Here is a 25986-nt window from a genome sequence, read left to right as displayed (position 1 = left end):
TCAAAATGGCATCAATAATGACACCATAAATAATCAACGACATGTCTATTACTTAAACAGAAGTATCAAAGCCTTAGTACTTTACTTAGTAGGATAAGTGGGTAAATGCAATAGCTGTCCTGTGAACATTTGGCAATATATTATATATGGTACTCATATACACATGTCAGCTACACATGGCAGTTATTGCACTTACCCACTTGGGCACTCAACATTCGATGTCCCAACTCCAAGATCAACAACTAATCTAATCATATTCAGTAACTCTATTTGTAAAAGGATTAATTCTAGGAAAAAATGAGACGATAGCTAAGAGTAGCTTGATGACGTAGCTCCCAGTTGCTGATTGGTGCTGGGTTTACTGTACTGGTGTCGATACAGTCGCTCCCAATTGCTGGTTGGTACTGGGGTATCTATCTACTGCTGGTATTGGTGATGATAAAGTAGCTACCAACTGATTGTTGCTGGGTTTAGCTATCTACTGTTGATATTGGCGTTGATGAAGTAACTTCCTATTGCTGATTGGTGTTGATGAAGCAGCTTTCAATTGAAGTAAATGTTCATTGGCGCTAAGGTAGCCATCTACTGCTAATATTGGTGTTGACGAAGTAGCTGCCAATTGCTGCTGGTTGCTGTGTTAGCCATCTACTGCTGATATTGGTGTTGATGAAGTAGCTTCCTTTTGCTGATTGTGTTGCTGAAGTAGCTTTCAATTGTTCACTGGCGCTAAGGTAGCTACCTACCGCTGATATTGGTGTTGATGAATAAGCTTTCAATTGTTCATTGGGTCTAATGTAGCCATCTACTGCTGATATTGGTCTTGAAGAAGTAGTTTCATATTGCTGATTGCTGCTGGGTTAACTATCTACTGCTGATATTGTTGTTGATGAAGTAGCTTCCAATTGCTGATTGTTGTTGATGAAGTAGCTTTCAGCCTTATTGTTCATTGGCTCTAAGCTAGCTATCTACTGCTGATATTGGTGTTGATATAGTAGCTCCCAATTGCTGATTGTTGCTAATGTAGCTATCCACTACTGATATTGGTGTTGATGAAGTAGCTTCCAACAGACGGCCTAGCCTGAAGATGCACCTAGGATAAGGTGTGAAACTGTTGCCTCTCAAAACCGTGATTCCAGTTGAATAGTTTAAAAAATCTAATTTTATAATATCAGCAGTAGATACCCCAACACCTGTCAACAATACGGAGCTACTTCATAAACGCCATTGACACCAGTAAGCACCAATCAGCAATAGGGCTTCACGAACACGGATATCAGCAGTTGAAAGCTAGCTTAGAAACAATCAGCAATTGGAAGCTACTTCATCAACACCAGTAGTGGATAGCTACATTAGCAACAATCGGCAATCGGGACCTACTATATCAACACCAATATCAGCAGTAGATAGCTAGCTTAGAGCCAATGAACAATAAGGCTGAAAGCTACTTCATCAACAACAATCAGCAATTGGAAGCTACTTCATCAACACCAATATCAGCAGTAGATAACTAACCCAGCAGCAATCAGCAATATGAAGCAACTACTTAAAGACCAATATCAGCAGTAGATATAGATGGCTACATTAGAGCCAATGAACAATTGAAAGCTTATTCATCAACACCAATATCAGCAGTAGGTAGCTACCTTATTGCCAGTGAACAATTGAAAGCTACTTCATCAACACAATCAGCAAAAGGAGCTACTTCATCAACACCAATGTCAGCAGTAGATGGCTAACATAGCAACAAGCAGCAATTGGTAGCTACTTCGTCAACACCAATATTAGCAGTAGATGGCTACCTTAGCGCCAATGAACATTTACTTCAATTGAAAGCTGTTTCATCAACACCAATCAGCAATAAGAAGTTACTTCATCAACGCCAATATCAACAGTAGATAGCTAAACCCAGCAACAATCAGTTGGTAGCTAATTTATCATCACCAATACAGCAGCAACCCCAGTACCAACCAGCAATTGGGAGCTACTGTATCAACACCAGTATCACCAGTACAGTAAACCCAGCACCTACCAGCAACTATCAGCAACGTCATCAAGTAGTACTCTTAGCTATCGTTTCATTTTTTCCTAGAATTAATCCTTTTACAAATATAGATACTGAATAATGATTAGATTAGTTGTTGATCTTGGAGTTGGGACATCGACTGTTGAGTGCCCAAGTGGGTAAGTGCAATAACTGCCATGTGTAGCTGCCATGTGTATATGATTACAATATATAATATATTGCCAAATGTTCACAGGACAGCTATTGCACTTACCCACTTATCCTACTAAGTAAAGTACTAAGGCTTTGATACTTCTTGTGTTTAGGTAATAGACATGTCGTTGATTATTTATGGTATCATTATTGATGCCATTTTGAAAAAGCGCTCTCACCGCCTCACCCACTGCTGGCCAATGTGAAGGCAAGCGGATTTCAAAACCTAAATGTATTGGCTGTAATCCTTGATTCCGACAATACGGCATAATGCATCAGAGACATGCTCCTTAGAGCTTCAACGACTGCGATATAGACAAAATTGATTTAAATGGCAGCCATTTTAAAATTCAGTGGCAGCCATCTTGGAATTTGTGCCCTGGGCTGTTCTTAGTGATTTTATTGGACTCCTTGATCCTGCAAACATGGGTATAGACATCAAAATTATGCTTGCAGGAGCTTCAAGGACTGAGATATAGATAATTTTCATTTTCAATGTCGGCCATTTTGAAATTTTGGCAGCCATCTTGGAAATTTAGGTCCCCTGTTAATGTAAGTGATACTATTGGATTCCTTGACCCTAAAAACATGAGTGTATACATCATATTTATGCTGCTAGGAGCTTCACTGGCCTAGTTATGTTGTTTTTTGTGATTGTGGCCACCATTTTGAAAAAAAGCGCCCTCACCGCCTCACCCACCGCTGGCCAATGTGCAGGCAAGCGGATTTCAAAACCTCAGTGCATTAGGGTCCCAAAAATACCTGCCTCCATAAATCCCCCTGGGGGGAATAGCCCACAGTCTATATGTGCAGAAAACCTCTTACATTGTAAATTTAAGAGGTCATTGCACTTTAAACGTCCTTGCCCAAAAACGACTTTATCCACACACATTGTGTTATGTCATCTTTTTGTGACCATAATGGGTCAGTTTTTGAGCAAGAATGATTAAGTAATACATTCACGCTTTTCAGGAAATTATAAGTTTTATGTCAGGTCAATTTGCAAAATATGGGTAAAAATGCTAAATTTTGACGTTTTTGGCTTAAAATTAGGGTCGAAACATTGTTAAATCTCATTGATATTGGTTTTGTTTGATAGATAATTTTAATATCTTTCATTAGACACCAAAAATGTGAAAATCGAGGCTGTTGTTAATAAATGGCATGCATAATACGAATTATACAGGAAAACGGATCAAATTTGAGGTCATTGACCTCTGATGTCACGCTCCACCGCTCACGACACTCAAGACATCACTTTTCAAATGTCCCATGGGATGTTATATCCAACTATCATAACAAGACACCTGGTCATTTTTGTCAAAGAAATTCTTGCTATCTCTTGGACCATGATTACCTGGCTTATGATGACTGCACCCACTAAGTATCATGCCCATATGACAGGTTTACTAATTTGACCTTAGATGACCCCTGGTAACCCCAAAATAACCTTCCCAAAATTTTGCTCTAAATGGTGGCTGTACGCAATAAAGTTTTATGCCCATACGACAGTTTTTACTAATTTGATCTCAGATGACCCCCTGGATGACCTCGGGTGACCTTGACACATTACCCAATACAAATTTGTTATGTCTCGGGTCAAGATTCACCCACCCACCCCTCAACCATCCAATTGTATATCAATATTGGATAGACAAAAGACAAAATCCTATCTTTTATTCCGTAAGCAACACAACAAAGAGAAAAATGGAATATAAGCCTAGAGGCGTGGAGGAGAGAATAACTTTAGGTAAGACAAGAGTGACGGAGGTTTTCCTCTTCAATGTAAGTATATTATATGTCTCGTCAGTTCTTTTCCTCTTTACAGCCTGTCTCAAAAAAATGTGCAAGTATAAAGTGCCTTCTTTGGCAATTAGAAAATATTGTTGTGACACGATGCTTACATCAACGTCAAGGGCGCAATCTTAGCTTTCAAATGCCGTTTGTTCTGTCCAAGTTGCTTCTTTTAATCTCGAGATATGTATTATTAGTTAACAACGAAAGGGTAAAATCACAATTGTGCCACTTTTACTAGGGAAGAGGGCTGTACATATAAATAATAATAGCATCAAGTTTATCAAGCGTTCCTTCGTGAAATCAAAATAATGCATCGATTACACAACAATATAAAATTGTTTTTACTGTTTTATCATGATAGATTACAATAATTCTCTTTTCCTACTTAAAACAGATTAAAAGATAAGAAAATATTTCACATTCTGCTGTAAAATTAAATAAAATGTACATGTCATGTCAATGACTTTATCATGGAAAATACTGTTCTATTTGTTACTCAAGACATGTTAAAAGACAAACAAATATTTCACACTCTGTTGTAAAATTTAAATCTTGTCAATGAAATATTGCATGTCGTATACATTTTACTGAGCAATTGTTACATAATCATTTCTAAGGGGTTTCACACATTTATGTTTAGTGAAGCAGATCTATGGATTGCCGACACTAAAATGAATGAAACAAACGTATTTATTAGCTAGGGTTAAGCCCTTGACGTTGATGTAAGCATCATGTCACAACAGTATTTTCTAATTGCCAAAGATGGCGCTTTCCACTTGCACAATTTTTTGAGACAGCCCAGCAAACACAAAAACGTTTTTAAAACGTTTTAAATAAGTTGTATTTTGGCTTTTGGTTTAGGTAAAAACGTTTTAATAACATTAAAATGTCGGGTTATATAAAGGTCATGATAACATTTTAAAACGTTTTGTATGAAAACACTACAACAATATTTTTAAATGTTCCCCAAAAATGTTATTGTAAACTATTTTTGCAAACATTTTTGCCAAATATTGTATCAATACTTAAATAACATTATGTTAAAATATTTGAACCCAGCAAACACAGAAATGTTCTTAAAATGTTTTTTTCAAAACCTTTTAATAACATTTAAATGTCGGGTTATATAAAGGTCATTAAAACGTTTTTAAAACGTTATTGAAAATATTTTGGGCAAACATTTTTCGCAAAATATTTTTTCAACCCCAAAATAACATTCTGTTTAGAATGTATCAAGTTTTCAAGAACATTTTTGGAATGTTATTAAAACGTTTTCATACCCTTTATATAACCCGACATTTAAACATTTTCTGTAAAACATTTTTGTTTGCTGAGCAGTAGATTATCAAAAATGTTTTTTAAGGTTATGAAAACGTTTTATACTCTTAATATACCCTTTATATAACCCGACATTTAAACGTTTTCTGACAACCTTTTATAACCTTTTGCGAATGATGTCGAAAACGTTTTGTGTTTGCTGGGAGGCTATATAGCTGTTCTTTCTTTAGTTATATTCATTTCTGTCTGCCTTTTATAACATATCAGGTGTTATACTACATGTTGATGTGGCAGTCATCTTGTCCATACCAGAAATTGATTAGTATCAATCATTTTGATACACCTTGCATTGTGATTAAATATATACCCTAGTACTGTTGGCCGGTACACCTTTCTCTATCAGTTTCTTCACTTCATTAGCTCTCCCATCTCTGGCTGCGTCTATCAGTGCATTTATTTTTATATCCATATCGAGTGTTCCTTTCCCTATACACGTAAACAAATAACAGTATTCAAATAAGTGACAATTATCCATGGAAAACATAACACAATTTCTAGGTTCCTTTTTTCATTAGCGTTTTTGTTACCTGTTCCCACATGTCAAATGTCTCGTGTTTTTAGATTATCAAATGTCTTGTGTTTTTTTAGATTATCATGTTAATTAGAGTCGTGTGAATGTTGGTACTTATTTTGGTATCACTGTAAGAGACCCTCTATTAATATAGCTATCCATTGGCGAAACTGTGCCCAGCAGCTCCACATCCTCAGAAGGATCTTGGATGGTTACCAAGAAAGGGCCTCTGATTCCATCAACAGAAAGGTCATGCTTGCTGTGTTATGACATTATGGAATATAAGAAAGGTGTAATGGTTTCACATTGATTGTGTCAAGTTCCTCCTGTTTACTTTTGGTTGCTGCTTCATTTTCAACTTCAGCTTAATTTGCTGCGAATTAACTGCCCAGCACAAACGTTTTAAACGGGTTACATTTTGGGTTTGGTTTTAAAGCAGGTCAATAACTATAAATGTCGAGTTATATATGTATGTAAAAAAAAATCATGAAAATGTTTTTAGAACATTTCGTATAAAAACACTATAGAACAATTGAATATATGAATACAAAAGCCACCCAAGTCCATACTGTGGCCAAATTGAGTTAAGCATGGGAAAGTGTTGCTATACACAGGCCTGTCATATGTATGAAAGAACAACTCAAATTCATCCTCTGTGTCTATTGAGCATGTGAAAAATAGCATGTATGAAAGAATCAACCCAAGTCCATGATTTGAGTCTTGTAACACATTGATTGAAATCCAGTATGTATAAAAGTCCACTTGTAACACATTCATTGCTGGAGAGTGACTTTTGGAAGAAAAAAATGGGTTTAATCAAGGAAAGTGTGTGGTTTATATTACATGGCAGAATGCTTATCAACATTATACATAACTGTGTGCTTTATTTTGTATTATCTTACTAGTGGTAATCTCATTCCAACATTATTGTCTTTGTATATGATTCAAAAAACCACCCAAGTCCAGAATTTAAAATGAACCCCACGAAGTCCCTGAAAAGCTAATCGTCATATCTAATACAGTTTAACTCACCCATTTGCACGTACAACTTACCATATTTACCAGGTAAATCTAACTGAAGGAATTAAAATGATACACAGGTTTTTTCTCAAAATCACTTCCCATGGACTTGGGTGGGTTTTGGATTCATGTATTCAATTGTAAAATGTTTTTGCAAACATGTTTTGCCAAATATTTTATCAACACTCTTATTACATTATGTTATATTATTGGCGACTACGTTATTGTCCAAATTGACTAAATATTGACAGAATATTTTTGAAAACAGTGAAGCAATTTTATTTTACTGTAGAAAAGGTGAAAGCATGATTAAATCAATCCCACCGTTGCCACCAAAAATTATGTCACGGACCAGGGGCTTGGGGAAAATTTATTAAAAGTCGGACTTGTGACGTAGTTCGACAAAATCCCTGGCCGTGGGTAGCGTGGCCGACAAAAAGGGAATCGAAGAAATAAAATGAATAAGTCCCTCCGAAATTGAAGAGGGCAGGGAAATTTTGTGGCCTAAGGATGACAACCACCTTATCAAACAACAAGTGAAAATCTAGATGAAACAAGAAATAATGGGCAAAAATTATTTAAATTAATACTACCGCACTTTACTTTTATTTTACAAGTATCAAAATCTCATTTTAAAATATTCCACATTATATTTTATTTTATTTTTAAATAGATAACAGATAAATGTCTGAATTGCACTGGAAACATTTTAGTTTTATGCAGTCAGCAGTGAAATGTAATTTTAAAATGAATTGCAATATTTTAGATCCATACTGCAGTTACTGTCCGTTTTCATATACACAATACACAGTGCTCTTTCCCATTGACGCGTGACCTCTACAAATAGCCTACGTTAAAAGTATGGGGATATGCCTAGTTAACGTCGCTGTGTGAAAAATAACCGGCCAATATTAAAAGTACTCTTCTAAGCTTCTAGAAAATATAGTTTTGTAACATGTCCTAAATTTTTGCTAATTTAGATGTTTGGAAATATGCGTACTTTGGTGTTTTAGTTAATGTTATAGGTAATAGTACATTGCCTAGTTAACGTCGCTGTGTGAAAAATAACCGGCCAATATTAAAAGTACTCTTCTAAAATTCTAGACAATATAGTTTTGTAACATGTCCTAAATTTTTAGCTAATTTAGATGTTTGGAAATATGCGTACTTTGGTGTTTTAGGAAGGATATGTAAACGACAGATAACACCAAAAAATATGAAGAAATTATTTCCAAACCGTGTTAAGTCTGCAAACCACCATGTTTCTCATTTTCAAGAACGCTGGTTAACAATAAGCACGTATTGTCTTATTTCGTAAACAAAGACCACACAGAATTGTTCTCTAGCGCTCGCTTTATAATCGTTCACCCAAATGAAAGTATAATCCCAGCTCATTGCTCCATTGTACGTGTAAAGCAGACACATATGTTGTGTGTATTTAACCAGAGAAGATATGATTTAATCAGTTGAGCTGTTTTCAATGAGTGTTATCTTGGTTTAATAGCTTTTAATGGGGTTTAAGTCCTGCAAAGGTCGAGTTGAATTCTACTGTAGACATGACTGCCTCATGCTCAAGATATTTAGTTGAAATCTCATGTATAAAATTTTTATTAGTTAGTGTTTGGTTGCCTGCAGCTCAGTACCAAGTACTGCCCAAGTAAGTCGCTTCAAATCCGATGATGTGTACCTCGATCTCACTCTGGGCCTCAACTGAAATCAACATGGCGTCTTTCCCTAACATTAAATAATAAAATAAACGTCGCGCAGCGTCACTACCGCTACAGGCCTCAAGAGAATTGGAAATCATTAAAGACTGGGGCTCAACGCTACCCCAAAAAAACGAACTCACCTTCTGACTCTTTTTTTCTTTTTGTCTTCCTCCCCTCCTCCAATCTCGATCACCCACCCGCTTCTCATCTTTTCACCTCTTGACCCCTCCTTCTCTCCCTCACTTGCCCCTGGCTTTTAAAATGGATATTCGTGATATTAAGAAACCCATTTGACTTTATTGAATAGGCCTATAACCATGATAACAACATAATACTGCGAAGTAGTTAATTATAGAAAGTGATACACCGATAGACCTATATACCTGGCAGCCATGGCACGTTGTTACGGGTAACCGATCAGCAACTCTAATGAATTTATTTAAATGAGGCGCATAAATTAAGGTGGGTGGTAAATAATTGTACATCGACGGTAAAGTGTGCTTTTGTGTGCTGGCGAAGACTCCAATTACACCCGTTGGCTGTATGAGAACAAAAGGTACCTCTCATTCAAGTGGGCGCTGTCACATGACATTCTTTTGATCAGGTATTGACAGTAGCCTGCCTGGTAAAGCGTTAATACGCTGTCAGGTTAGTTATCGATTTAATGGCGGAACTCTTTTGTCCTGAACAAAGGGTACCTCGCGATGAATAGCTTGTCGATAATTCAAATCGGCACAAATGAACAATGCTTTACGTAATCTATTGTGTCTCCACGGATTTGACAGCTCCATGGATATGACGATGTTAAGTGCCTTTATAATTGATCAGACATGAATGTTGACATTTATATAGCGCCTTTCACGTGTATCAAAGCGCTTTACATTTATTCCGCTGTCATTTGAATATGTCAGCTGCCATACAATGCCCAAGGCATGCTCATACCTTTGGGCGGCGCTCAATGGACATTATTCCTAACAGCTCCCCATTTCACCCCTGGGTAGAGAGAGGCAATAGCGGTAAAGCGCCTTGCCCAAGTGCACAACACGATGGCACTGCCGGGGGTCGAACTCGCAACCCTCCGATTGCGAGGTAGAGCCTGTGCCGCTGTGCCACCGTGCCCTCTTATGTGCAAGAATAAATCCACGCACAGACGCTTATTCATATGTTTGCGTACACACCCCACCCTCCCACGTAAAATATTTTATCAGGAGTCTTCGTTGTGGAGGTTTTTATCGATTAAAAAAAAAGGAAGGTTTTTATTTCAAACTCTAATGGTGACCCGCAGGTCAAATTGCTGTGTGCGTACACACCCCACCCTCCCACGTAAAATATTTTATCAGGAGTCTTCGTTGTGGAGGTTTTTATCGATAAAAAAAAAGGAAGGTTTTTATTTCAAACTCTAATGGTGACCCGCAGGTCAAATTGCTAGAATTGTACATTAAACACCCCCCAACAGACACAATGCAATTTGCAGGCAGCAGCTTAATCAGCGCTAATATTGCAACATTGAAACAAACAACTATACAAACATCCAATCCAACCCAACCACATCCCCCAGTAGGCAATGAGGATAAAGTGCCTTGCCCAAGGACACAACACGTTGGCACGAGCGGGGCTCGAACTCACAACCTATGCATTATGAGTCGGGCGCCGTATCCACTCGGCCACACGTGCTCCGGGTAATCGGTAAAACGGGACCCTGAAAACGAGGACACCTCCAAATTTGCTTTATGAATAGATATGATGATGTTAAGTGCCTTTATAATTGATCAGACATGTGCAAGAATAAATCCATGCACTCAAGCTCATTCATACGTGTGCGTACACACCCCAACACCCCACCCTCACACATAAAGACACCCTTGCTCAGAACCTTACTCGCATCTCATATGCACAAGCACAAGTGTAATACACCGGCGCAATACAGGGTGTCGTAATAAAAAATAGGCCCTGTGGATTAGGGTACTAACTTAAAATGTCGGCAGTAAAATCAAAACTTTTTTGTAGATTCAATGACCAAGACGTTTCTTCTTTAAAGGGGGACTCCGGCAATCATAACATTATGCCTTATATGTTAGAAAAATAATTATCAAGCACGAATCACATTGTTTTATTTAAAACAACTTGACCATAAAAACGAATGGGACACCCTGTATTAAAGAAGAAACGTCATGGTTCTTTAATCTATAACAAATTTTTAATTTTACTGCCGACATTTTAAGTTAAGTCCCCCAATCCACAGGGCCTATTTTTATTGAAACACCCTGTATACATAGCCATCGCTTGATTCAATACATTTAATATATTGGTAAAAATCAATTTGTTGGTGATTTTGTTTTTCAGTTTTGACCAAAAAATGTAATTTTTACATGGGAGTTTTAAGAATTCAACCGGGAAATCAGCTCTCTTTTACAGGGGATATTTGCTTCGTTTTCAGGGTCTTCGTTTACGGAGTTATCGTTTTCGAGCTCTTCGATTTCGTGTTCTTCGTTTTCGAGGTCTTCGTTTTCATTGTTCGAAGACACAACACGTCGCAAAACGCGGTCATTGTAACACGGTCATTATAAACTTTAATAACCTGCATTTGCGTCCGCTTTAAAAAAATTATCTTGGATTGGATAAACATATCCTGTCTATTCATGAGGAATTATATAGTGTCTTTATAGATATCATTATTCAATCCATTTTTAAATCCAAGCACCGAAAAATTTGCGGTCGTTTAAAGTTATGAGTTTCAGGATTGGTTTGGTTTTGGTCACGTGGTTTCCTATTATCCTGCCTAAGTTCTTGACTGACGTTAAAGTTAAAACTTGTAGAAAACAGATTCGATTTTCATTTCAGTTTGTTACATAAAATGTTGGATTGAAGTTACCTAAATCAAATTATGCAAAAGAAGTGTTTAAATTTCGCAGTGCACTATTCGCGAGGAATCGAACAAGTCAATATACATTTGAAAGCGTGGTGTAAAATTTAAAATATCTTACCATCATACACTTCCCGATTTCATTTAATTCATATGATTATGCCAAGTTATTTTAATGCTGTATGTTGGCACAATGCTGTATGTTGATTTATTGTATTGCATGCTAAAATGATGTATGTATAAAATGATATTTATTGTTTATGTAATGCAATACTCGCAAAAATCGCACAAATCGGTGATTAGTTGTTTGGTTATCAAAAACTTCCTTCACCCAATGGAATTTGGGGAGCTGCACAGATAATTGGTGGATGTTACAATCTAAATGCGGATAGGTGTGCGCCGTTCGGCAGCAACTGGCCTAGTTGATGCGACCTGATTGTGATGATTCACCATTGCAGCGAAATTACAGCGCTTTGAGTCCTCGAAGATCTGGAGAAAGGCGCTTTATAAATCCAAAATTTATTTATTATTATTACTCCTGTTCCTATACCAATGTTTTTTGCTCCCCTATCAAACAAAGGAGAGTGTAGCTAAGGTGTACATAAAATCCTACTGAACAGCATTAGGGACCATGTTGATCCAATATTACTATAAGTATCCAGGCCGGATCTAGATCGGGCATAAGCTGTGCACACCAAACTCATATCCTCCGTAGAATCATGGAGGTTTTTCAGAGTTACCAACTTCCACTCACCATAACATTTGTTGACTTCAAGAAAGACTTTGATTCAGTCAACAGGAAGATGATGTTTTCTGGTTTCCGGCACTGCGGTATCCCAGAGAGCATCGTAAAGGCAATACGTATACCAATTCACAAATCGCCGCAATGGTAGATGGCAACATCTCGGACCCCTTCCTTGTGACTACTGGAGTTTTGCATGGGGATGTTTTAGATCTATTCCTGTTCATTGTTCTCAATTCTTCTCATCGACAACCTGATGAAGATGGCTACCGAGGGGACTGACAGTGATATTGACACACACTTCGCTCGATATGTCCTTGCTTGAACCTTCCATACCACGGGCACAGGCACAGCTGATCAAAACCGCGGCTGCAGCACAATTCCTGGACCAGAGCCCATCAAGTATGTCACCGATTTAAATATCTTGGTACCATGATGGGCTCTAGCTATCGCCAATGACCTCTACCGAAGGAATGTGCTTTAATACATGGTATGCATTTTGGAAATTGGAGCATATCTGTGGAGAAGTCCAATAATCTATATTGCAACAAAGGTCAAGCCTTTTCACACCACTTGCAAGTGTTACAGTATTGCTCTATGGTTGTGAGTCCTGGGTGATATCTACTGACATGGAAAATAAGATCAACGCTTTTGTTATACATCATGTTACAGAATAATGCGCACTGACCATGTAAGTAAATGAAAAGATCTATACAATCACCTACACTGGGCCTCTTATCAAATTTGCCAAGTCACTACAACAATTCCTGCGATTCTGCGAAGATACGCTCTCTACACCCAATTGCATGGTAAAGGAAGTCCTGGAAGGCAAAGAACCATACTTGTCTTATGTACAAAAACTGGTCGGTGACTATGACAACGTTTTACTGTCAGATGCCATTACCGCTTTGGCTTCAAATCGTAGTACATGAAGAAACTTTGTAGTCGCCTTCGCAACCGAATGAAATGAATTTGTTTCAATTGTACAGGTGCTAATTTCCATTTAACACGTAGACGATGATGAATTGAAGTGTGCGTTATATGTTAATAGTAATTAATTGATTATAATCGTTCAAGGGTATAACATTGACCCTTTTTTGGCACAAATCATTCCCTCATTTCAAATCTTTAGTTTTGGTTTCTCTTTTGTTTAGAAACCAAAAATCAAGGGATTAAAAAGTAGAGCAGATCTGGTCTGCAATCATAACACTATTATGCTGGGAGGACACAGTATAGGGTATATAACCAGAAGTATACAATAGCCTATTGTGCTAACATAATTATTATCATGATTGATATCGGAAATCTATCCCGCGGACGACAGTTGGTGCTCTCTGTCGAAGGTGGCATATTACACTCACGAGTTCTAGGCCTAGAAATCATATACATGTGCGTATATTGAAGGATGGGGTGGGTGGGGGCTTTATTTGTTTGTATGAAACATAAACGATGCATGGAGATGATTTGATTATGAATTAGTTTATTATCCCCGGAAGCACAACCCATACCTCTTTAAGAGGGGCTCCCTCCCTAGATAACCACCTCTTCCCTAAGTGACCCCTTCTCCCTCTCCTCCTCCCCTACATTCGATATCTTTATCTCGAGCTCTCCTCCCCCTTCTCTTTCACTTCCAATGCTCTGTCCCATCTGTTTCTCTTTCTCCAGGCCCATACCCCCTTGCCCCCCCACACACACACCCCCACACACCACACACAATCTCTTCTCCCCTCTATCGTCTACTTTTTGCAGTAAACATTGCTTCAGTAAAAGTTATTAGGTTATTAGAGGTCATATAATGGCCTTCCGTCGATTCTGGTACATGGGATTAAGGACATGAATCGATTTTGTTTATAGCACCTATACAATTACAATAGTGGCCCCTTCTGTAATGTCGAATGCAAATATTTCGATCGTGTATATTTTTTCACAGGTGAAATAGCCTAGGCTTATTCGATTTTGTAAACCACGTCTTTCAATGTAGATTACCATGCTCGACTTCTCTCCTCGTGAATATTGCACTGCGAAATTTAAACATTATTTTCTTTTGTATACTTAGAGTAGGTAACTTCAAACCAAATATTTTTTTTCTTCACACCACTTATAAGAAACTGAAACCAAAACCAAAACTGACTGACACAAATGTTCAATTTTTAACAAAAGGTAGAAAGAATGAGTTCGTTATCTTATGATTCAAGTGGTTAGGCAGGACAATAGGAAACCACGTGACCAAAACCAAAACCAAAACTAAAACTAAACATTTGAAATGAGGCAATGGCGTAGACACTGTGTCAGGATGTCTGCGACCAACTCCAACTGAACAGCTTCCGGTTTTAGCAGGAATCCCTCCGCCGGACATCAGAAGGAAAGCAGTCTCCGTAGCTATAGCACTCCGGTCTGAAGAACCAGGACACCTCATTCATGACGCCCTGTCAAGAGCTAGGAACAGTGAGGAGTGAGGGGGAAAGCAGGCCCGAAAGCAGGAGATTGGTATCCAGGAAGCCGTTTGCTCAACAAGCAATAGACTTGATGAAGACAACACAGCCTAACCAGACAGCCAAGGACTAGACAGCTAAGGCATGGAAAGAACCAATGGCTTCAGTCTTCCAGGACTCTTCCTCACCACTCCAGCGTTTTGTCACAGACCCAACAGACACCATCCCAGGCTTCAATCTACCCAGGTCTGCTTGGACAAAATTAAACCTCCTGAGAAGTGGAGTTGGACGCTTCAATGCCAACCTGTTCCAATGGGGATTAAAGGAAAGCCCAGCATGCGAGTGCGGTAGTGAGGAACAAACAGCCGACCACATCATCTCATCCTGTCATCTCCATAGACCACCGAATGGTATCTCCGGCCTGATTGAAGTCGACGAAGCCACCAGGGACTGGTTGATGCGTACTGGGCTTGAAATTTAATGAAATTTAATGTTTTGGCTTTTATATCTTGTTTCTTCCTGACATACGCAAGAAGAAGAAGGCGTAGACATCGTTTTCACATATTGGGGATGGAGGTCCACAGGGGGGAGGTCGGTCAACCCAGTAATGGAAACTCATACCATATAACATTAATGCGCCTAGTCCTTTCTTGGCAAAGGTCACCTACTGATCTGTTTCCATGAATCATCTCGAACAAATTGCGCACAGAGTGCGGGCAAACTGCCATATTACAATACCAGTACTCTCATTTAAAGCCATATTATAACATTTTCAAACAAAATAGATTAGCATTTCTTTGCCATAAAATGTTAGCTTTTACTGTCAGATATATATCCTCTTTTATTTTTGAGCTGAACAACTACGGCAAAGCAAAGAAAATTAGAATTTAATACCAGCGCACATGTCGCCAATACGTACCACTCCTTCGGCCATGTTGTGGTACGACCCTTTGTTGTATATATCACCGTCCCGCACGCCGTGTACTGTGTGTTATGAACATCGTGTATGCGTTCGACTAATAATTCCATCGTAATAATAAAGCGCCGGTTCCGGCGCACAATCTCAGATTTTGACAAAACTACAGCACCTAGAGTCTTGATTTTTGCAGGGTATGTTGGTTTAATAAAGTACAATTTAATCGTGTAAAAAAGGAATTTTAAAAATTCAGTGAGGGCGTCTTCCTCAGCAAATGTTATAATATGGCTTTAAGTCTATCCTTCTTGAACATCATTAATGCTAATTATGGGACCTCTTGAGCATGTTGAGGTAATGTACAACTTTGCCAGTTTGAAGCCCTTTTTGGACCAATTTGACCATGATAATTAAGTAAAATTTGCTCATAAAATGGGTCTAAAAGTAGCGGCCCTTTAGCCTGCACTGAATTTTGGGCGATCATACTGCACGAACGGGGCACGTTAAAAATACAAGGGGTCCACCGTCGCGGGACCGTGGTGCTAGAGTACATATCGTATTTATTTGTCAAAACTCGACATGTAATAATAAATCTTATACCCGTCTGTATTTACTTCTTTACAAATATCTCGTGATTCAAATCCAGGGATCAGTATGAGTCTAAAGGCTACTTTGCAGCAATGCATTATATGGCATGATATCTAAACTAACCCACATGACAGATCTTGGGATCAAGAGGTGACTGGAGTAACCATACATGCCCTCTTCTGCACAAAGATAAATGCCAATAATTTATGCTCATTAATCAATCTCCGTGGCGTTTATTTCACGTCTGTAACTTTTCGGTGACGGATAATCTGATAAGCTACACGCGATGGTGACGGGGATATTTGGACATTGGACACATCACTTACACGTATTTGATACGACAATAAAAATTCCTTTAAAAGGAATAGGGTGGGCAAATGAAAAATTGTCAAGAGAAATGAAAGAATGAGTAAGTCTTCACAATTAAAAACAGGGAAAATATGCCCACCCAAAAAGTGTCAATGTTATGGCGTTATCATTTGATTATCTACATTAATTGTGGACCAACTTTAGTAATGAAGCCCGCTGCATACTTTTTATTCGACGTAGAATATTCGATCTAATTTATTTCCATTGGTCAGATAGTAAGTCTATTTATATAAAACATTCGACCTCTGTGACCCAGGCTTGGACGTACATGTACATACTGCTTCCGTGCGTGTATAGTAGTCCATGAAATACACCGGTTAGTAAATGTATCAAGTTTAGCAGAGGTTGAATTTAGCCAAAACAACCAAAAGTCCCGAACATTTACTTAAAAATCGACGTAATGATAATACAATTTTTTGGATTAATGGGCAATAAGAAGATATATTTTACAAGATAGGTACGTTTTTCACTCAAAAACATTCCTGAGATAGTCACTTTTGCCAAATGATTTTAGAGGTGCAAATCTTGATGAAGCCGTTGATCATAGTGATAGTTTTGAGAAAGAATATACAACAAAAATGTTACATTTTTAATACCTAATGGATATTGAAGTGCATTTTTTTTCAGCCTATCTTGAAGTTTAAACTTTAATGCAGAGGTTGTTATGGGTTATTATTTATTGTATAAAGTTCATCTTGTTTTAACATAACATTCTATGTGATAAAAGGTTACCAATGCATCTGATAAGTAGAATGTTCAACCAGTGTGTATTGCCAACAATGACATATGGGGCAGAAACATGGACAACAACCAAGTACCTGGAACAGAAACTACAAACAGCCCAAAGAGCAATGGAAAGGAAGATGCTACACATTACCGTAAGGGATAAAATTAAGAACACTGAAATAAGACGTGAAACTCAAGTCAAAGACATTATGGTGAAACTCGAAGAAGCGAAATGGAGATGGGCAGGTCGCCTGGTACGAAGGGAAGATAACAGATGGACTAAACGGCTAACAGAATGGCAACCAAGAACAGGCAAAAGATCAATGAGAGGAAGACAGAAGAGGAGGTGGCGTGATGACATTACTGCCTACATGGGACCTACATGGACAAGAAATGCAAGAGACAGAGAACAGTGGAAGAATCATGAAGAGGGCTACGTCCAACAATGGTCGAACACAGCCTGGTGAGGTGAGGTGAGGTAAAGTTCATCTGAAATATCCAGGTTCGGCCGTTTTCTATCTCTGTTTGTCTTTCTGTTCATAGGTTTATAAAAATACCATTCGCGTATCAATGTATAGGCTTACAAGAGCATAGAGTGTCAGTTATATTCACAACTTGTATCTTCATCGATCCAGACATTATGGTGAAACTCGAAGAAGCGAAATGGAGATGGGCAGGTAGCCTGGTACGAAGGGAAGATAACAGATGGACTAAACGGCTAACAGAATGGCAACCAAGAACAGGCAAAAGATCAATGAGAGGAAGACAGAAGAGGAGGTGGCGTGATGACATTACTGCCTACATGGGACCTACATGGACAAGAAATGCAAGAGACAGAGAACAGTGGAAGAATCATGAAGAGGGCTACGTCCAACAATGGTCGAACACAGCCTGGTGAGGTGAGGTGAGGTAAAGTTCATCTGAAATATCCAGGTTCGGCCGTTTTCTATCTCTGTTTGTCTTTCTGTTCATAGGTTTATAAAAATACCATTCGCGTATCAATGTATAGGCTTACAAGAGCATAGAGTGTCAGTTATATTCACAACTTGTATCTTCATCGATCCAGAACAAAAGGTATAAAAATCATTGACAATAGAGTACAATGTTGCCAACACTGCGGTTAAAGCGCCAAATTGTGCTAGTTCAGTTTATAACATAAGATCGTTTCTAACTTCAGATCCCGCTTTTTGGATATTGTTTGAAAGTATATTTTCTTTACGAGTTGATGGAGCAACATACATCTATTACTGTCTGTTCAATTAGCTTAGATTCTTGAATTTTTAAGATATTTGAAAAAATAAAAACTTGTGGCCAAAGTCATTTCTTTTCAATTTTGCCTCATTTTAGGCAGTTACTTGGGTCCACCGAAAAGGTTCGCGACCTTTTTACAAATCGAGTGGGACGGTCCATTGTCAAGTTAGGGCATATAGACCCTATCCAATTTAGCAAAACAATCTGTCCACCAATCTGTCCTGCCATTTCAATTGTTATACCGTTCCGGTTATTGGATAGGTTCTATAGGTGATGATGGTCCACCGGTTTTTGTTACACGAAATTATATAGCGCGATTACGTTTTATGCATAACATTATTCTGTGCATTATTTTTTCCTAAACAATGACATTAGAATTATAAATTTCGTTCTTATTTCAACTGGTTTACAATGTAAATTGAGTTTTGTTTTATACCACCATTCCTTCCCAAGAATATCAGCATTCGCTTGATGTTTTCAGATACAATGACTTTACAAGAATTGTTTTCTTTATTAACCTGATTGTTTTAAATAATATTTTCTTGTACAAAAGTTATTTTATTTCACAGTTTTTTCAGTTTGTATTCAACAAACAAAACGAAATAACAAATAGAAAATAAATGTGTAGTTTTATAATAGGCCTATTATAGGTCTACACCTTCTCAGACCCATTCGCACAATAAATAAATAAATAAATAAATAAATAAATAAATAAATAGTAAGAAATTATAATGAAACCATCACTAGATACAGTGCTCAACTATAAAATATAGGAGCGAAATATATTATTATTATACTAGTGAAATTACCACATCGCAATACAAATTTGTTTCGTATGGATGGTTTGACCCATCCACACTCGTCAGTTGCAATGTGTAAAATGACAAAGAATATGTCTTGAGTTTTGATGCGCGCGCCAGATGTATTACGGCACCCGCGTATCTTAAAGTTGCGCTACACAATCCGCGTCTTATGTGCGTATCCATGTCTGGGCCTACTTATTGCTAAACATGCTAAAAGAGCGACTTATTTATAGTTACACAGTAAATAAATAAATAAATAAATAAATAAATAAATAAATAAATAAATAAATAAATAAATAAATAAATAAATAATAAATAAATAAAAAAATAAATAAATAAATAAATAAATAAATAAACAAGGAATGTATTTATATAAGCTGGGCCTATTTTAGAAAACCTTAATTCATAAATAATAACGTAATGTTTCAACAGTAGGGTTTCAACACAACTTAGGCATACTGGCAAATATTTTGCTGGACAAATTATACTTCCGGATGCGGATGGTCGAATAAATACTATCTCTGCGCATTGTGACATTCGTCCCCATTGCTCTAAATGGATTGATTCAAAAAAGTTTATGGTACCCGACGTTCTACGGCTTTTTATAAAAAATATCGCGGGAAAAGACCAAAATTGAGAAGAAATGGGGTTTTCAATTAAACTTTAGAATTTGAAAAGTATAAATCACGTTAGGTCTAAGGCTGTGCTAACACTTTTCTTTGATGACTTTGACCACAATTTTTTTATTTTTTCAAATATCTTAAAAATTCAAGAATCTAAGCTAATTGAACAGACAGTAGTATTGGATGGGTTATAAGAGTCTCTCCGTTGGCTAAACGTAACTAACGTAAGACATTTGGCTCGGACTGTTGATGCGCCACGCCTTTGTGCTTCTTTCATTGCTGGTAAGGTATCGGCAACGCTGACTGAGCGAGATGGGTTCAAATGAGGTTTTTCTTGCGGGGTCAAATAGATGTGTGGTTAGAAGCACGGAGGTATCATATTCGTGGAGGCGCAATAGATTACATAACGCATTGTAACTTTGTGCCGATTTGAAAATCCGCCAAGTTATTCTAACCTAACTAACTAACCTGACAGCGTATTAACGCTTTACCAGGCAGGCTACTGTCAATAAGTGATCAAAAGAATGTCATGTGAAAGCGCCCACTTGAGTGAGAGGTACCTATTGTCCTGATTAAACCCAAGGGTGTGACTGAGTGTTCGCCAGCACACAAAATCACACTATACCGTTGAAGTACAATTATTTACGACCCATCGTTATTTAGGCGCCTCATTTAAATCAATTCAATAGATATGAGCAAGGTTTTTAAGTCAAGTCAACACATACAAAAATGACAGCCAGTGAAAAAAATTCACTGACTATCCAGGATTTGAACCTGGGACCTTCTGTATGTGTTGACTTGACTTAAAAACCTTGCTCATATTTAATTTACCACATAGATTAAACTTTATTTCTCCAATTCAATAGAGTTATTGATCGATTACCGTAACAACGTGCCATAGCTTCTATGTATATGGTCAATTCCAGCGAAAGCGGGCCAAAATGTTAACTTTCCACTTTAAAATGTCATTAATAAAGGAAATCACGTTATTGATGGAGCATATCATGTCACGTCCAATGTGCTCTCTTTGTGCATATATGCCTTTACTAGCAAGTCATACCAGGGGACAAGTTATGATAGCTTAAATGAATTGGCGTTACCCACGAATTCAACGATAAAGCACCATATATGTCATTGAATGTCCTTCAATCAAAATGAAATTATTACCGTTAGAAAGACGTTTGCATGATCTCTCATCATATGTAAAACGATTGAATTCCACCAAAGTTTGTGGACTCTAGAGGCCATTAAGTCAATTTGGCTAATAATTTTGTTACCCGCGTATCAAAAATAAAATGATCGTTCTGAAAATGTTAAGTGAATATGCCATAAATGACTATATCATGAAACGAAGTTTCGTTCTACAATTCTGAGGTCCAAGTGATTATTTTATGCAAATACGTTTTACCCATAAAATTCCATAAAATCAAATTTGACGTTACCCACGTATCAACTGTTACCCACGAGTCCAGCAAATATAATTGCTATAACTTAAATTAACATTTAATGACTTTGGACACTGAATTTAGTTTGACAAGCGCTTAAAATTGTAAATCATAAAAATACGTTCACCGCTTTAAAAAGAATCTACGACGGTTTAAACTTTTGTTACCCACGAATCCCGAATAGATGCTAACCTTGAAAAATAAGGAGATTGTTTATTTTAAGTTTAAATCAGCACATATTCAAGCCATGGGTATGCTATAATTTTGACAGTACTTACAGTTTATACACCTAAGAAACGCAAACCCCAAACGGTACTATAGTACTTATAGCTTTACCCACGAATTCGGCGTTACCCACGAATCCAAGGATTTACTCGTAAATTATATGTTTCTTATCCATCTTAACATTTTGAAAACATGCGAAATAGGTTCCAAAACAGTCCTGTTTAATAGCGTCCTCTTGAAGGTATACTGAAGCTGCATCATGAAGTTTTGATTGCTTATCCTAAATTACCATTTTTTGGGTAAATGCAATTGGTTAGAGAAACGGGAATCATTGAAACACAATGGAGAAATAACCGCATGGTGGTTTCCAACCTTCTGTAATATTTTGTATTTTGCAGCTTACCAATACATACCTTCAAATATGTGTTACCCACGAACATTTTGGTTACCCACGAATCCCTACTTAAATTATAGTTAACAACGTATTGATAGTGTTTTAGTTCATAGGAACTGTCAAACACGAGTTAATAGAATATTGTTGCATGAAAATATGGAATGATTTTACTAAAATAATAATATAAAACTGTTTGCTCTGTCTATTTGAATTTGGCAACTTCATTATTCTCAAAATTTTTATACCCAAAATGCCATAATGATCCATTCTAAATATTCCATGTAGTCTGCATTTTGATTAAAATTCATTTTTGTGCCATTGCAGCCTGAATTATTGACATAGGGAAAAGTATTTTTTATTTTTATTTAAAAAAATTAATAGGAATTGCTATTTTACAGACGCTGTTACCCACGAATCCATCCTAGATCCTCATCCTGCGACGAGATACAAAATCTAACTTTATATTTATATGAAGCATTTATTCTAATCTTTCGAAATAATACAGCAATGTTAAATGACAGCCACTTTGGAAAGAGTTCGAAGAATTGACACAATCTTAACTGTACACCTGGTTCTTTCTTAAAATTTGTAATAACCAAAATATTTCTTTGTAGATATATGTAATAAAATTCTATTTTACGTTCAAAGTCTTCACCGATTTCTAGTGTATATGAGTCACACATAAAATATTGAAAGATATTAAAGAAAGTGAAATTTTATGGCGTACAACAGGTGAAAAATGCTTGAATTCGTGGGTAACATGCATATGCGCATTTAACACTTTATTTGGTCTAGCAAGAAAAGTTATTTTTCAATCCGATGGCACTTCCACCTGATGGTTCACTAGACATGATCGTCTCATTTGATAAGTCTAGAATTGAAAAGGAAAACATTTTCAAAATGGCCCCCAGAGAGAATTTTGGCCCGCTTTGGCTGGAATTGACCATATAGGTCTATCTGTCACTTCGCAGAATAGGCCTATATTCAGTCCAAGAGAACGCCAAATATGGATCAGGAGTATTACATAATAATACCCTGCTATGACAATAGCTGCACTAGGTTAATCGTATAATCTCCTTATGTGGTTAGCATGGTTGGGCCAGGAAATCCACAAGGTCAGCCAATGTATGTACATGTATTCGGTACATGTACCATATCTTTTACAATGGGTGATAAATTTCTGGTTTGTTTTATTTCAAAACGCAACATTCGATATTCTAAAGCTTGGTCCAAATCCAAGAGAAGAACCAACTCTAGTAATTTATGTGGTTTCAAATTATATCAGACGTTGCCTTTTTGATAGAAATGGTGTTTGTTGATGTGCACAGTTTCCCATTAGATCATAACATGCTGTTGTACATCCAAGGTCAAAGGTCTTTTAATCCATATTTGGCGTTGTTCTGGGACTGATATTATGTTGTTATCATGGTTATAGGCCTGTTCAATGAAGTCAAATGGGTTTCTTAATATCACGAATATCCATTTTGAAAGCCAGTAGAGGCAATTGAGGTAGTAAAGCAGGAGTCGAGGGGTGAAAAGTGGAGAAGCGGATGTGTGATCGAGATTGTGAGGAGGAGAGGAAGACAAAAAGAAAAAGAAAGGAAGAGGGGGAGAAGGAGAGATAAATCCCCCCAATATTTTGCCAGGGGGATTGTCCATACAATCACCCCACCCACCCCATGTTGACGCCTGTGTGTAAGTTTCTGTCGAAATCAACTCATATTTGGGCATTGGCCATGTTAGCCACAAAATGCCAATTTTTTTTAGTGCTTCGCGCGAATTTATTCCACTTGTGTCACATATTTGAACAGTTTAGTTTCAATAGGCCTATGGTAACATTTTTCGCGCGCCACTGCTAAAGTGTAGGAATAAGAAAGAATAAGTGCAGAGAAAGGAAAAGAAAGTGATGAATAAAGAAAATAATTATTATTATAGAAATTAAGCATATAACAGCACAAGGCAGCCATTCAATGATGCCAAACCTTTATATTATTTGATATCAGAAAGACATTCTTCGTATTCAGAATGCAATTCGATTATGTATGATGTGCTTTCATGTCCCACAAAAAAATACTGTCGAAACGCTCAAAACGCTCATTCCAGACCCCTTAAGAGGCCGGGATGCTTACATCCAACATCTTAATTCAAGCAATATCCGATGGCTATTTCTTCTTTTACTTGTACGCTTTTATCCAAGATAGCCGTCGCTCTTATCGTTGCAACTGTTTCACTCTACCATTTACAAGTAAATTCCATCTCTTCTTGCCAACTAAAGAACTAAGCATCAAACTACAAACATTATTTCTCTGCAGACGGCCGAATCCGGATTCAAGAGAACAAGGGATCAATGCTATATATAATAGAGGGCAGCATATCAGAAGCTAAGGGAAGCTGAAGATTATGATTGTGGCGGACGTGTCTCTTTAATTCTCCCGCTTGTTACTCGGAATTCTACGCTTTACCGAGAAAATGGAGGTACCAATCTCTTCTGGAATAGTATAGGCGATAAACTGCAACGAGTGCTTCAAGTACACTGGATATAACCAATCTTGAACCCCCAGTGTGGACATTGAAGGAGAATAAAGGCAAGATCTACCTCGACATTTGCTGGTCAAAATTTCCCACCACACAACCTACGTGTACCAATGTGACCAATGAACTGGAACCAACCAGCTCAACGCCACGGCATTGTGATAGCACGGTAGATTATGTTCATGATGTTGAACAAGGCTGGGACAATAACCCCAGCAGCGCTGAACCAAATACCATCCCAGTGCAATCAATCGTTCCGTCATCAAAGAAAAAGATAAGAAAGAAGAAATCGCCATCAACCCAGAAACGGGACAGGCAGAGACTTGCTAAATGGATTGCATCCAAAAAGAGCTCGAAAGTCGTCTCTAACGTGGGTGTTAACCCATCATGCAGTCCCAGTCATTCCAGTAATTCGACTGTGCCTGGAAACCAGGCTAATACACTCGTTAATATTGTGAACCCTGATCCTGGAAATCCTGAAATTCAACCTCATTGTTCTTCACCTTCCCGTTCTGAACATGACTCTCAGCCAAAACAAGCTAAGCTGAGCTGTGTTACTTGCTCTGACTCGGACTGCTCAAACATTGATGAGGAAGTGGATGGACAGATGATGAGCCAGTGTTTCAATTTGGATTGCCAGATTCCAGCTTCAGAAGTGCTTGGAGGTGTGAAGAAGGGCACCCGATGTTTCATTGCAAGATATTGCAGTAGGACATGTCAGGCGAAACACTGGAAGTTCCACAAAGAAAACTGTGCATGTGCTGCTTTGGCATCGGCTCGAAAAGCATCCAACTCTACCAAGTAAATTGCCGAACTTCAAAACCTTTTTATGTTTCGCACTAAATTTTTCGCCTTGAATTATCAGGCTTCACATATTGTGTTTTTTGTGACAATGAATTTGTAGTTTATTTAGTGAACTCCTGCCACTAGTACAGCCAATATCCTGAAAATACCGTTTTTATTCATGTTTTTATCTGAATGATCATCGATTATCATTAATAGTCATGGAATATCATGAAAATTCCTGTAACAGGATTATAAGTTTGACTTTACAGATATGCAATGCCAAACATTTAGAAACCATTCCTGGAATATCCTGAAACCGACTTATAACTGTTTACAAGATGAATAGCTATTAAAGAGGATTGCACAGAGTTGTGAAAAGTTGTATTGTCACATGGTATTAGTGGTAATTGAGTTTACTTTACTCCAAGGACAAGCTTCAATCAAGTGAATTATATCTTAAGCATGAATGGTTACCAAATATGCCTCTTTTATAATGGCTTAAGGTGGTATTGGATGCATTTTCTAGAAATTAGAAAATGCTTTGAGCATGTTTTAAACAGATAAATTGAGTAGGGTAAAGTACACGGATCAATATGCCTTTTGTTTGGAGCAAATCGGACATACGGTTTCCAAAATATATCAATTTATATTTTCTTTGTATCCTATTGTTTTTGTCAATAATCAATATAGTTAATGAGCTAAAA

General features: G+C 37.5%; 1 protein-coding gene across 1 annotated transcript in view; it reads right to left on the bottom strand.

Annotated features, from left to right (window-relative positions):
- Window positions 1-6897, bottom strand: part of LOC140167036 (uncharacterized) — a 9621-nt gene extending 2724 nt beyond the window's left edge. Inside the window, exons 1-2 of the mRNA XM_072190515.1 lie at window positions 6894-6897; window positions 5658-5776 (exon numbers count right to left, since the gene is read on the bottom strand). Coding sequence (XP_072046616.1) covers window positions 5658-5776; window positions 6894-6897 — 123 coding nt within the window. The remainder of the gene's footprint in view (window positions 1-5657; window positions 5777-6893) is intronic.
- Window positions 6898-25986: the final 19089 nt, after the last annotated feature.

Source organism: Amphiura filiformis, chromosome 12 (assembly GCF_039555335.1).
Source record: "Amphiura filiformis chromosome 12, Afil_fr2py, whole genome shotgun sequence".
NCBI classification, from domain to species: domain Eukaryota; kingdom Metazoa; phylum Echinodermata; class Ophiuroidea; order Amphilepidida; family Amphiuridae; genus Amphiura; species Amphiura filiformis.
Note: the sequence above shows the minus strand (reverse complement) of the source record. Positions and strands in the feature narration are given on the sequence as shown.